Raw genomic sequence first — 13,941 nt, forward strand, 5'->3', positions numbered from 1 at the left:
ATAACGATAGTGTTATTTTAAGTAATGAAAACTGAAGCTAAACATAAAACATACATAGTGCTCTTCATTCATATTAATATAAAATAATGATGTTATTATTAAATTATAAATAAATATGTAAAATAAAAATTTGAAATCTAAAAATAAAGTGTTTCCTAAACTTTCTTTTATGCTTGAAATTTTTCGAGATAATGGCACAACCGAAAATGGCGGAATCACTTTTTTCTTGGACCCTCATTGGCTGGCGGCTACAAAAAGATTTCCATTTATTTTCTTTTTCTCCATAATTAATATGTTATATTTGACCCAATAAAAATGAAACTATTTTCCTTTTCTTTTTTTTTTTTTAAAAAATGGTCACAAATAATATTTTGTAAGAATATTAATGTGTACTTTAGAAGGGAAAAAAAAAAAGGAATCATAGAATTCATTATTCATTACGCATTACGGGTGTTTTTAATGAGAAAAGGTAGAATGATTATTATTATTTTGATTTATGGGACATATGGCATGGCCAAGGTTTAAATTTATTTGGCTTTTAACACAGATCAGAAGACAAAATAATTTTTTATCTCAAAATTTTGGAGCATGCATGAATAATATAATGGTGCCATTTGATACGTCACTTTTCAGGTACATGTACGTGAGATTGATGTTCCTATCAAATTCGTATTTCTTATTATGTTTTCTTGAAACAATTAAAAATTATCACCGGGAGAAAAAATATCATTATTATCTACAAAAAATTAAAACGTTAATAAAATTAATTTTGAATAAATAACATTAATTTTATATTCATAAAAATTAATTTTTATATAAGAAAAATATTCAAATATTAATTTCATCCATAGTTAATTTTATCTAAGTTTTAAACGTTTATGGATAAAAATGATAATTTTCTCATATTTCATGAGTAAAAAATTAATTTTATTATAAATAAAAGGTTTAATTACTTTGTTGATTTCTATAATTTCGCAAAATTTTTAATTAGATCTTTATACTTCTTTTTCCTTTTAATTGGGTCTCTGCACCAATTTTTCTTTTTAATTGAATTCCTACATTTTTTTCCTTTTATTTGAGTCTCTGCACCAATTTTTTTTAGTTAGATTCCTATACAATTAAGCCAATTACTACTAAAAGGACCTAATTGAAAAAAAATTTGGTGCAGGGACCAATTAAAAGGAAAAAAAGTATAGGAACCTAATTAAAATTTTGCGAAACTATAGGGACCAATGGAGTAATTAAACCTAAATAAAATGATCAATTTTCTGAACTTTTATAAATATAAATATTGGTTTTGTAAAAAAATAATTTGGACGTTATTATACATTATTCTTTTGATTCAGCAATATAACATTTGTTTATGAATAAGTATAGAAACTTAATTTTTTAATTTTATTATATATTTTTTTTAATTCTCACTTTTTACAAAGTTTAAAATATATAGTTAAGATTTAAGGTTATTTAAGATTATGAATTAAGGTCTAAAATTTAATTTAGAATTTGGGATAAAAGAATTATTTACAAAAATATGGTTGATATTAAATGAAAAAAAATTATTTTTTAGTTGAAACTTTTTTTATAATACTAATTAGTAATAATAAAGGGAGAGACGAGAGAATAACTTTTAACAATAGTAAACATTAAAAAATAGATGAAAATGCAATAAGGAGTGGGATCTTATCATAAGCATCTCCCAGGCTAAATCCTATGCTATTATTTATTATTCAATTCAATTAAACTTTGTGTTGCTTTCACTTTCATTCCATGGGGGAAGTTGATATTGACACCTCTCTCTTTAAGTTATTATAATACTAACACAATCAACTAAAAGCAAGGCAAATAATTAGGCAACTAAGTTTTACTTAAACATGCAAGGTAGGATTGATTAAAGTGGTAGATAATACTTTGATTTCTAACAAAATAATTTTTGTTAGAAAACTAAATATCTTATTTAAAATTTCTATAAGTTGGATTAAGTTAGTCAAATTATATAAACTTTTTCATAGTAACTTTTTAAAACGGTAGTTATTCATGTGAAGATGTCTTTATACGAAGTTAAAATATTAACATATATTATATCTAAAAATGTAGTTAAACATATCAAGTTAACTAACAATTCTGAATTACTATCTTTACATAAAGTCATCTTCACGTAAGTAGTTAAACAATTTAAAATGGTCTAATAATTATCTCATTCGTCTGCTTAAGTAAGAGTTAATAATTCAAATATTATCTTGTGCATGTAGGCATGCATCAACTCATTTACCAATGATAAGGGTGCGCATGGCCTGGCCCGGCCTGATCCGAAGACCCGACCCGGCTCCGAACACTTTAGAGGGCTAATTTGGTGTGATTTCACTGAGTTTAGGGTCGAGTAAGGATCTCACAAATAGACCTGGTCATTATTTCGGGGTCAGGTCCGGATCATAGCTCGGGTCATCCGAACTCAACCCGGTGGCCCGGTCATCATACACAATTAATATTCTGTGTTATTAGTGATGAATGATGGCTATTTTTATGTAGAATTTAAGTATTGTAAACCTTAATATTTTGTGTTATTAGTTATTATAATACTATAAGTTAATGTTTTACGTTTAAAATGCATAAAATTTTAGACTAATGCATAATATTGTGTTATTTGTATTGATTTAAATATTTTGTATTATTAGACAATATTACTATTGATTATGGTTATACTTCAATTTCAAAAAAGAGTTGGCTCTTGTTATATTTTTCTAAGTGAATTTTATCATGTCAAATAATGGTTGGAGTCTTAAAAATTTGGATATTTTCACATGCTAACTTATAAGAAGATATCAATGTAATTTAATATTAACGACCCGATTTTCACCCAATTTTTACCCGATATAATCGTAACCCAAAAATATATAGGTTTCACCTTAAATATAATTTTGATATGCGACAAATTAATCATTAATCTATCGAATTGAGGTATACCGTGAGAAACTAAAAAAGTTAATTATCTAGCAATGGGGACATGCAAAAAGAAGTATTGGGTGAGTAGAAACAAGGTGAAGATCCATGCATGTGCACCATGGTTGGAGTTCACAAACACCCATGATGCCCTAAGCAATGGCATGCACTTTGTTATTTAATTTCCAACCTCCTTTGCTAGTGATTGAGACCAACGCCACTGTGCTACACCTTTTTGAAAAAGTTGGCCATAGCCACACATCAACACAAGTCAAGAGATGAAGGAAAATAAATCAATCAATAAATAAAATTCATATATATGGTCCCCCATTTTTGCTCTCAAGTTATGTGGTCCTAATTTTTTGAAAAGGCATTAGAATTTATTCTGTGTGTGTGTGTGAGGTTGATGTGGTCTCATGAGAGTTTATGAAGCCCATAATAATTCCCTTGCCACATGATGAAAAGGGCCTTATTTAAGTCTCTCTCTAAATTCATCCTCAAAATTTAATAGTAGAGGTGTTACTTTCATATCATGTGGGAAAAGGATGTGATGCATGTTTATAATTTGGAAATGTTCTTCAAGAATTATAATTAAACATAAAACAATCAAGCTATATTTACATACTTTATAATAAATATTGTTTTGATAACACTCTTTATTTCTTAACAATTTAATATGTATTTGTTATATTTTGTTAATTAAAAAATAATTTAAATATACAATTAATTAAAAACAACCAAAGTTTTATATGGGTGTTAATGTATTTGATCTATGAACAATGTTTTTTAATATAAAAGATAAAGTATATTTTTTTTGTCGTTAAAGTTTGTTTAAAATTAAAAAAATATTATTAAATTTTATTTTGTTTTAATTGTGTTCTGAAAATTTGCGAATTGTATCAAATATACCCCTAAGTTTGATAATAGTATTTTCTTAACAATTTAATATGTATTTTTTATTTTATTAATTAAAAAAATTAAATACACAGTTAATAATAAATAAATTTTTATACGGGTGTTAATATATTTGATCTATGAACAATGTTTTTCAATATAAAATATCTAATAACGATTATTTATTTGGAAAGCTCTGTAAATATAGTAAATTGTAACGTGTTACTCAAAAAATAATAAATATACACTTCATTAGTATTACCCACTAATTATATTATTGTGTGTATTAGTGTATTGAGATTTGCGAATGTTTAATAGGGAGATAGAAAAATAGAAAATAGAAAATAAATGTAAAGTGACAGTTATATAGATTAATTATTGTAATTGCTATAAATATAATTATTTATATATATTTTTTATTAATTTAAATTTTTGAAAAAAATAATTTTATGGCAGTAATAAGTGGTCAATTTATGTACTTATAAAAAAGAAGAATTATGTGATCAGTGAATTGTGGGTAATGTTATTGAACTTTATCAAAAGAAGATAAGACTGAATATCAAATATTTATTTAAAGAATTTGAAGAACATAAATTATAATACTAAAGACATGATCCTAAGAGTTGAATTAGTATTGAGAAACATGTCATACGTGATAAGTGATTACTGATAACACATAGCCTTAGACTATAGATAATTTCTTGATAAATATTTAGTTCTATCAACGTGAATGTCTGCTTTTATTTAAATTAGATTTAATTATTTAATCTATATAATTTTATCAAATTTTCAATTAAATTTTTATATATTTTTTGTAAATTAGGTCTCTACTGTTTTTAATTTTATAATTAAATTTTTTATAATATAAAAAATATTAGCGTTAAATATTTTTTCATAAATTAAGGATATTCATAAATAAAAATCTAATTAAATCTTTGACCGCATGTATTTTTAAAAGAAATATTCTATTAATTTTAACTTTTTGATATGAAAAAGATCAGATCTAATTACAAAATTAAAAATAATATAAAAAATAAAAAATTCAATTAAAAATTGATAAAATTACAGAAATCGACAAAATAATTAAACCTGTAAATTAAGTTAATTAGTCAATATGTAATGCATTAGCTTTCTAAATATCATTTGATAATTAACAAAATGAAAAATAGTGTATTAATTATGTTAACTAATTAAATGATTAGCTCACTATACTATACGTAAACAAGTGTTTGAAGATTTGAATATCATTTTATGTATACAATAATTTATTAATTACTAATAAATATTTAAATAAAACTCAAATTTATAATAAATTAATTCTTATCCTGTTAAATTAAGAAATACCATAGGAAAAAAAAACAATTAAGGAAAACAAGGATATCGAATTTGAAAGATGGGGTATTGTAAGGATAAATGCATTGCACTTTACACATGCATATATAAATATAAATTAAATTAAATCCTTGAAATTGAAGTAACCTGTCATTGAGAATTATTTAGAGAAGTAGACCAAACCCTTTTAAAAGGTCATTTGTCAATTTTAACCTATATGGCATACAACCAACCTATCATGCATTCATTCACCCCCAATCTTTGCATCAAACTCTCATCTTTAAAGCAACTGTGAACAATTATGTTATTATTATTATTATTATTCTTTCACTACATTCTCTTCTCTCTTGATAATAGTAATACATGTAACATGTGGTCCTTAGAATTATTAAAGGGAAACTACTTTTTTTTTGTGTGTAATTTCCATCAAAACTTAGATATATTAATAATTTCATCTATTTTTTATTTTATTTTTTTACGGTATTTTTCAATCCGACAAATTAAGTATTAATCTCAACCCGACAAATTAAGTATTAATCTGCTGTAACTGTATGCACAAAACGATATTCGAACCTCCAACACTTACCTAAGCGAGCTAGTGAGCTAACCACTAGATCAACCCTATTTTATAATATATATTAGATCAAGTTTTTGTAGCTTAATTCCTTTCGGTTTTGGTCTATGCCGTTATATATATATTTTTGAAAAAAGGACAAATAGGTCCCTAACCTTTTGTCCCGTGAACATTTTTGTCCCTGACCATTGAAAAATACTTTTAAGTCCCTGACCTTTACAAAATTTGGACAGATCAGTCCCTCCGTCCAAATGCCTCCGTTAAGGACTGATCCGTCCAAGTTTTGTGAAGGTCAGGAATTTAAAAGTATTTTTCAATGGTTAGAAACGAAAATGTCCGTGGGGTAAAAAGTCAGGGATCTATTTGTTCATTTCTCTATATTTTTTTAACTAAAGTTGGTTTGGGACTTATTATGTTTGGTAAGTCTTCTAAAAATTTAGTCGTGGACAAAAATATTTTTGAAAAATAAAAACAGCAAAAATAAAGTATGTGGAAAATACCATCGAGACTATTTTTGTTGTTTAAACTTTTTAGAAATATTTTTGTTAACGACTAGATTTTTATGGGTTATTTGTTGCGGTTTATTCAATTAAAATATATAAATGAAAATAAGTTTAAAATCATAGAAACAGCTTTTAATAATAATGTTGTGTTTTATTAAAAGTTGTTTAATAATATAGCATTTAAGAAGAGCAGAAACGCAATTTATATGTTTATATATAGAGTAACCCAAAAAAAAGGTATTATCTATTCATCCCAAAGAAAAAAACCTCTTAATTTATGATAATGACAAATACTTTCAAAATATTTTAAAATGTGCTAAAAGTATTCAAATTCCAAAAAATATTGTTTTTGTAATGGAACCATGAACATAACACTTTACAAAGCTTGGTGTTGGAGATAGTCGAATCATTGTTGTTCTCCACCTCAATTGTTTTCGTTAAACAAGATAACTTTTCTTCACGTATCGGTATTTTTGTAGCGTTTTTAAATATTTTAAAAACATATTTTTTATAATATTTTCTAAGCAATTAGATAATGTAGAGAACTTTTTTTTGTTTATTCTTTTATATACATATATATATGTATACAAAACTTGTGATCTTAGTGAAAAGATGAAAGATTAAACAAATTGTCCTAAGAGTTGGTGGTTGAGGTATATATATATATATATATATATATATATATATATATATATATATATATATTTTTGGGAATAAAAGTCACTACATATATCTGCACAAGATGAAACATCAAGCACTTCATAGGTTTTATTTTTATTTTTTAGAGTTTTTAATTGGTTTTTGGGGTCCATAGGAGTGACAAACGTGGAACCACCACAATATGCAGCTTGTTGAATTCTGGGCCTGGGCCTGAGAGGCTAGTGGGCCTAATGGTCCTCTTTTGTATGTATTAGCGACACATTTTTGTATCTTGTGATAATGAATATGATTGAGGATGAGAAAAAGATATTAGATATTAGATAACATGGAGAAGAAAGGGATCACACCCAAAAAAGAAAGAAGAATGGGATCAAAAGACAAGTGTTTTGAAAATAGAAGATAAGAGAAGGTATAGAACAAAGATAATAATTCCAACTTCCAAGCAACTTTTCTTTGAATAATTTGTATTTTCATGATATACGTATATTTTCTAATATTGTTCAATTATATCTATTTCTTTTGAATGATTATTTACATTGTCAATATAAAATGTTTGGAAGATAGGAGACTCGAACCCGCAACCTCTTAATTGAGTATGGAGAATCAATGTCATTTGAGTTATAACTCATTGGCCGTAAAAAATTACTTTATACTAATAGTATATCAAAATTAAATTAAAATAATAAGTACTAAAAAAAATACTAAAATTGGACATGTTACATTAGCCTAATATAGAATTGCGAAACAAACTTCATTTTCTTTAATCCAATGCTTCATGATAAAGATAAAAAAAAAATAACAAATAAAAAAATGGAACCAAATTGGTTGACTTTAACCACAAGTTGAACATTTTCCAATTCAAACACATCCAATCAACCAAACCACAAGAGAAACCTCAATGCATGATGCAATATCCAATTCTGTTTTTGAAACATTGCTTCAATCACAGGCCTAATATTAAATTCTTAGGTGAATGGAATAAATCATTCTTAAATTGTTAAGAAAGCATATAGACTATAGTAGTAGGTCAATTCTTCAAGGCAAGGATCAAAATGCACCAAATTAAGAAGCCAAATAACTGCCACATTTAAACCAAGTAAGAACAAAATGACATGTATAAAAAAGCTGCATTTTTTGATACTTGTTCCTACCTAACACAAGCAGCATCAGAAAATGAGATATTACATCACCAAAAAAAGGATAAAAATGAAAAATTCCAAAGTGGGGAATGGAATAAAGCTTTTCTTTTTTACAAAGGCAAAGTAGGGGGAGGAGCACAACAAACAGCAATGGAGTCATTCAATCATTTGAGGCAATTCTTGCTGCTCAAAAAAGTGGATACCATGTTACTAGGAACATGTTTGGAACTGTACATACTCAAAAGGCCTAAAGGAAATACCACATTGTCTGGACAACACTTAATCCAGCGAGGAACTCGAATCGAGGCCAAGGGATTCATCCTCACTAAAGCTAAATGGCATCGGCATCTCTGCAGCAGATCTACAATACAACATAATTCGTAATGCTGTTAGACGAGGGATACATATATAATAACGATGAACCAACCGTGTGAAACAAACAAGTAATATCATTCATCCAAAAATACAAGACTCAAATCAATAAAAGGGTACTAAATGATCTTTGTACAGCAGGAAAAAAAAATGAGAATATAAGATAACAGAAATCAGAAGAGCTACATAAGCATATGCTTGTATATATATGCACCTCGGGTTTTTCCTTTGTTCTATCTCAGCAATAGGTGCTTGTTTTGGATTGAATTGTTTATGCAGATCAACTTTTGCTCGTTTCGCAGCCTATAACATAGCAAAGCAAAACATAACACGCGTGGAAGGAACGGAGTAAGATCAATAGCAAACCCAACGATAACATACCACATGAATAGATAAGTTTACCCGTCTTACACTCACCGTGATTTCATTTGGAAGCATCCTTGCTCCATAAGAATCGTGATACTTTTTCACCTTCCTCTCCCCCTTATGCAACTCTTCCTGCACATGTGCAACCGAATATTTAACATTTTAGGCCATGGTAAGCCGAATAAATTGATCATTAAACATCAAACACATAAGAAAATAGAAATATATTAACAGACCTTTGCCACCCTCATAGGTTGTAGCCCCCTTTCTTCGGCATCCACAGGCATTCGAGGATGACGGATTGATTTTGCGGGCTTGGGCTTAACATGTTCACTTCTTTTCACATTTTTTGGATTGATGTTATCATAGCCTTGCATCAAATCTGTCTGCTTAACCATGGGGTTCTCTTCATAGTGATCACTATGGTTAGAAGCAGAATCAGATCTCATCCCCTCAATACCATGCTTCGAGACGATACTACGAACTTTAGTATAAGCAGATGCTTCTCCGTTAGAGTCATCATACAAATCCGAGGAGTTCCGGCCAGGAAGATGGTTGGCGTAACCATAAATGGGTTGCCTCTGTTTAATACTCTGGCGGACCTTCTTATCCTGCTTATCCGGGAAATCAGAGTCATGCAAGGAGCCAAATTCAACCCCTTCATGTGAATCTTTGGAACTAAATTTAGCGTAAGAAACATATTTCTGCAATACACAAGTAAAGAAGTGAGACGGCAGGGATACTCATACCACAAGATATCAATTACTATGAACTGAATATAATTTAGTTTTCAGCATCAATGAAAATATTTAACAGTAGAATTGAACAAGCTCGAGTACATCATTCCTAATACTACTTAATTATGCCTTTTCAAAGTTCACCTTGATGTCAAGATGACTCTAAACAATGACATACATACGATTATGAAAATAATCACTTCACTACATTTCATTCCCATTATCATCCAAACCAGATATGGACAATAGTCTTCTCATACCATACATAACAATTCTGACACCGATATGCACTCCAAGATGATGAGTTATCAAATGTAAATGGAATCTTAGGTTTGCCATTGGCAACTAAGAAGAGCTTACAGTGCTATCAAAGGTCAGTTAAAGAGTATGGAAGGATATTGAATCAGAAAAATAGTTAGAAGTCCTACATTCCAGAATTAACATATAAGTCATGGATCATTAATTTGCAATGCTAAAATCAGGTTGCTACCCAATCTTTTTTTGGATCATATATCATAGTTTAAACAGATTGAGTTTAACTAGTTGGCTCATTAAAATAAAAGAAGAGTGCATTATAAGTTTCGATTTCATTACTTACTGTGCTAATGTTGGATTGCCTTTTTCCAGTGGAGACTTCTGGGGAAGTAAGAAGTGCAGGATTTGCAATGGTATACGGTTCTGCCATAGAATTCATTAGCTTAAAATTGGTAATTTAAGAACCCCAATATAGTCTTAAAATGACTTGATAAATTTAGGAATAAGATACAGTTCAAGTTTGTTAAAGGTAAAATGAACCTCTCACATCTCAGCTCCGATGTAACATGTCTAGTAAAACTAGAAACAACAAAAAACAGCACACTGAATGGAAATTAAGGTGCCGCAAAGCTTAAAAATGTGCGATTGTGTGTGTCTTAGGTGATATTCATTTCAAGAGGGCATCCATTAAGTTCACCAAAGCATTTATGCATTGAAGATGGCCATGATGCAGTTTAGTCAGAAACATTTACTCCCATACTTGCCCCTATTAGTCCTACCTAAAGTTTTCACTGCCTATGACAAAAATTAATGTAGAATGCAACTTTCTAAAATATTGCCTTTGCAACATACTTCTTTAAGCTTAAAAAGAACTAGTTTTGTTCCAACACAACATTTTACTCTTAAAATGATAATTGAATGTGAGTTTGGAAAATAGAACAGAATATGTCAAAACATACCATGAACTGGATCTGCAGTTTGGCCTTCAAATGCCCCTGGGGGAAGCTGATCAAATTCTATACCAAGGAGTGGACCATCTTCTTGATAATGCCTCCCTAATTGCTTCTTTACGGCAGTTATAGCAGCATGTTCTATCTCGCCCTTGACTTTCAAATATCCTGATGGTTTATATCCTATGTTTCCACCCTTGGGATTAAGGGGTGGAAGAGCTCCATTGTGAGTCGGATACCTTGAAGGATCCACATCGTATGGATCCTGGCCTTGAGGAAACATGCGATCTTGCAAAAATGAGCCACTATCAGATGATGTATCATCCATTTCGCTTGCGTTTTCTGCATACTGGTTCCTATGTCCGTAGGTCATATCCGGAACTGACAAATCACGATTGTACAGGCCATGACTTTCTACCTCTTTCGGATCCACATAACGGTAATCACCATGTTTGCTGCTTCCGCATGAATCTTGCCGTCCACTACCACGGTCCTGGATGACACCACTTGAACGATCCTGTCGTCCATTACCAATCGCTTCATCTTTCAACAACCGTTTATCTTTTAACCTTCTGTGGCAAAACCATCCAGAAATTTGCTTCTCCGTCAACCCTAACTCCTCAGCAAGATCTTGTTTCATTTCCTCCGTGGGATATTTGTGCTCTGGAAACAAAGGTAAAAAGCAATTCCTCAAAAATCACTAAATTAGTCAATAGAAAGATGCATTAACATTCACAGACAATTAAAAACAAACAAAATTAAAGGAACTCGTACCGTTATAAAATTTCTCCAAGGCCATAACCTGGGAAGGTGTTTTGAGTCTTCTTTTATTTTTTTTCTCTGTAGAAGCTTTATTTTCATCTGATTGCAATTCTCCTGATTCTAAACACCAACATAAAAGAAAGAAGTTCAATATATGCAATGAATGGGGGAAATTACACTACTCAACTTGATCCACATCCACTAGATACCACCATTGATATTGTTTCAAACATAGATAGAATTTGAACTACAATTTCACATATTGGAAAACCATATGCAACAGCTTATTTTCTTGCTCCTAATCACTTAATCTACTCCCTATTTCTTCAATGGTTTCTAACATTAACTCAGCTGGAAAAAGAAAGGGGGCCAAGTTTTCTAATCTCATAAGAGGCCTTTCAAAAAGAACCAACAAGGGTTTGTGCTAATCAACATCTCAGTACAAATGGAAGAAGAAAAAACAACAATGACAACCAACATAGAAAGTAGATCCAGCCTTGTACACAAGTTTATGGTCATTGAGAAAAGCAAACAAAACATATAACAAATTAATGGCTTAAGAAAAATGTGAAACATTAAAACAAAAGCAAAAAAAAAAAAAAAAAACTAAGACATGGAAATTGAAAATTTTTGTACCCCATTTTATACCCTTATTAAGTTTGACTCACTTCCCCAGAACCCAAAGGCTCCATTTTTAACTCATTTGTGCATTACACCCACCTACCCACTAATGCAATTCAAATCCTGAGCTTCCAATCATGCCTATTTCATTCAATGCATGGAAAATAATTGAAGTAATTCAACAACGAAAATGGAACAAAAAATCCCAAATCTTGATTAGACCAAAACTTCGAGATCAGAAGACAATACCTTCCATGGCTGTGTGAGGAATTGGGGTTGAATCCAGCTTCTGAATTCAAGCTTCGGTAACCAAAAGTGCAAAGATTTTTCCCCCTTTTCTCTTTTTTTTTTGTTTTCTCAGTGGCTTCTGAGAAAAGCGAGACCCTTTTTTACGCCAAAAACAAAAGGGTATGCAAAAAACGTTAACTTGTTTGTGTTTATATGTTATTGGTGTTGCTTATTATTCTATGCGTTTTCAATTTGACCCCTTAATTACGCTTAAGAACAGAGAGAGAGAGAGAGAGAGAGAGAGAGAGAGAGAGAGAGAGAGAGAGAGAGAGAGAGAAGAAGAAGAAGAAGAAGAAGAAGAAGAAGAAGCAGCAGCTTATGGTGAAGGTGGAGAGACAAATTGGAAAAACATCAATGAACAAAAAAAAAAGAACAGCATCAAGAATTGTTCTTCTATGTTTCTTGTTTTTTGTTTTTTGTTTTTGCTTGTTGCAATCAACTTTCAATTCACATTGGTGAAAAATTATAAAATTAAAAATAATTTGGAGAATAAAAATTGAATAAATAATAAAATTTTATAATGCTGTTTCGGTTTCTGGATTTCGTTTGATTGAAAAGTTAAAAAATTCAATTATTTAATTTTTCCAGAATAGATGAATATATGTATAGTATATATGAAGGAGACTGAAGAGATGGAACGAACGTTTATTACAGTAATTAATTATTTTCAATTATTTTCTATAAAATTATAAAAGCAATTAAATGGGCATAATCTGCTTTTGATTTGGATGCATTTATTTCTTTATGGTTTTAGGATTGGACCTTGCTTATATCTATATAAACTTTTAGGGAAAGGATACATGGATGTTTAGGGAGTATTAGAGATATAATCATTAGTGTTATCTTTTTTATCAGCGTAAGCTTCTGGGATGAGTGGTATCATAATATGGTATCAGAGTTTTAGATTTAAAAAGTCAAGAGTTCGTTCGATTTTTAGTGAACTCCAAAATCAACTTAAGTTTTTGGGATGAGTTGTTTTATGATATGAGATGTTTATTATCCCTAGTACCCGAATGGTTATTCTGAATATTATAGATGATGTTCATTTTATAACTTATATAGCTCATTATACACATTATATAAATATTCTATTGACTATCTAACAGAACTCTTTATATATTGTTATTTGTGTTCCAAAAAGATTTAATTAGTTTTGTTTTGAAGTCCAAACGTGTAAATTTTAGTAGAATTTATCTTTTTAGGTAAATCTGCTAATTTGATAGGATAAATGGAATGGAATGCAGTTCTAATAAGATTAACAATAGCCCATAAAAGTAAAAAAAAATTTGCATATATGGCGTAGTAAATTATTTAATTTTAAGATCAAAATTCAACATTTTGAAATACTTTGAAAATCAAAATAAAATTAAAACTTTGGTTAAATATTAGAGACATTTAATTTTGATATAAAAATGACAGCACCCAGTAGAATCTGGATGAATTTGGACAACAAATATTAGTAAAAATGATTTAACTAAAGAGGGATATGCATAATTATCGAAGAGGAGAATTTAATGGAATGAAAGACAAAGTTGGAAGTGATTGTGGCGG

At 29.5% G+C, this 13,941-nt stretch overlaps 1 protein-coding gene across 1 annotated transcript; it reads right to left on the reverse strand.

The window, feature by feature from the left end:
- Nucleotides 1-7,962: 7,962 nt before the first annotated feature.
- On the reverse strand, nt 7,963-13,132 carry LOC112764603 (uncharacterized). Its single transcript, XM_025810281.3, has 8 exons — nt 12,352-13,132; nt 11,494-11,601; nt 10,729-11,382; nt 10,113-10,192; nt 9,014-9,481; nt 8,829-8,909; nt 8,626-8,714; nt 7,963-8,400 (listed from the first exon to the last, which is right to left on the reverse strand). Exons 1-8 carry the CDS (start codon nt 12,356-12,358, stop codon nt 8,319-8,321), a joined length of 1,569 nt encoding a protein of 522 aa, XP_025666066.1. The 5' UTR covers nt 12,359-13,132; the 3' UTR covers nt 7,963-8,318.
- Nucleotides 13,133-13,941: the final 809 nt, after the last annotated feature.

This window comes from Arachis hypogaea, chromosome 17, assembly GCF_003086295.3.
Source record: "Arachis hypogaea cultivar Tifrunner chromosome 17, arahy.Tifrunner.gnm2.J5K5, whole genome shotgun sequence".
NCBI lineage: Eukaryota > Viridiplantae > Streptophyta > Magnoliopsida > Fabales > Fabaceae > Arachis > Arachis hypogaea.

What these genes read in the sequence shown, in the direction of transcription:
- LOC112764603 (XM_025810281.3), bottom strand. An exon ending in AACTGCAGATCCAGTTCATG is followed by an intron (nt 10,193 to 10,728) that starts GTATGTTTTGAC and finishes ATTCTATGGCAG; the next exon opens with AACCGTATACCATTGCAAAT. An exon ending in GGCAATCCAACATTAGCACA is followed by an intron (nt 9,482 to 10,112) that starts GTAAGTAATGAA and finishes TGTGTATTGCAG; the next exon opens with AAATATGTTTCTTACGCTAA.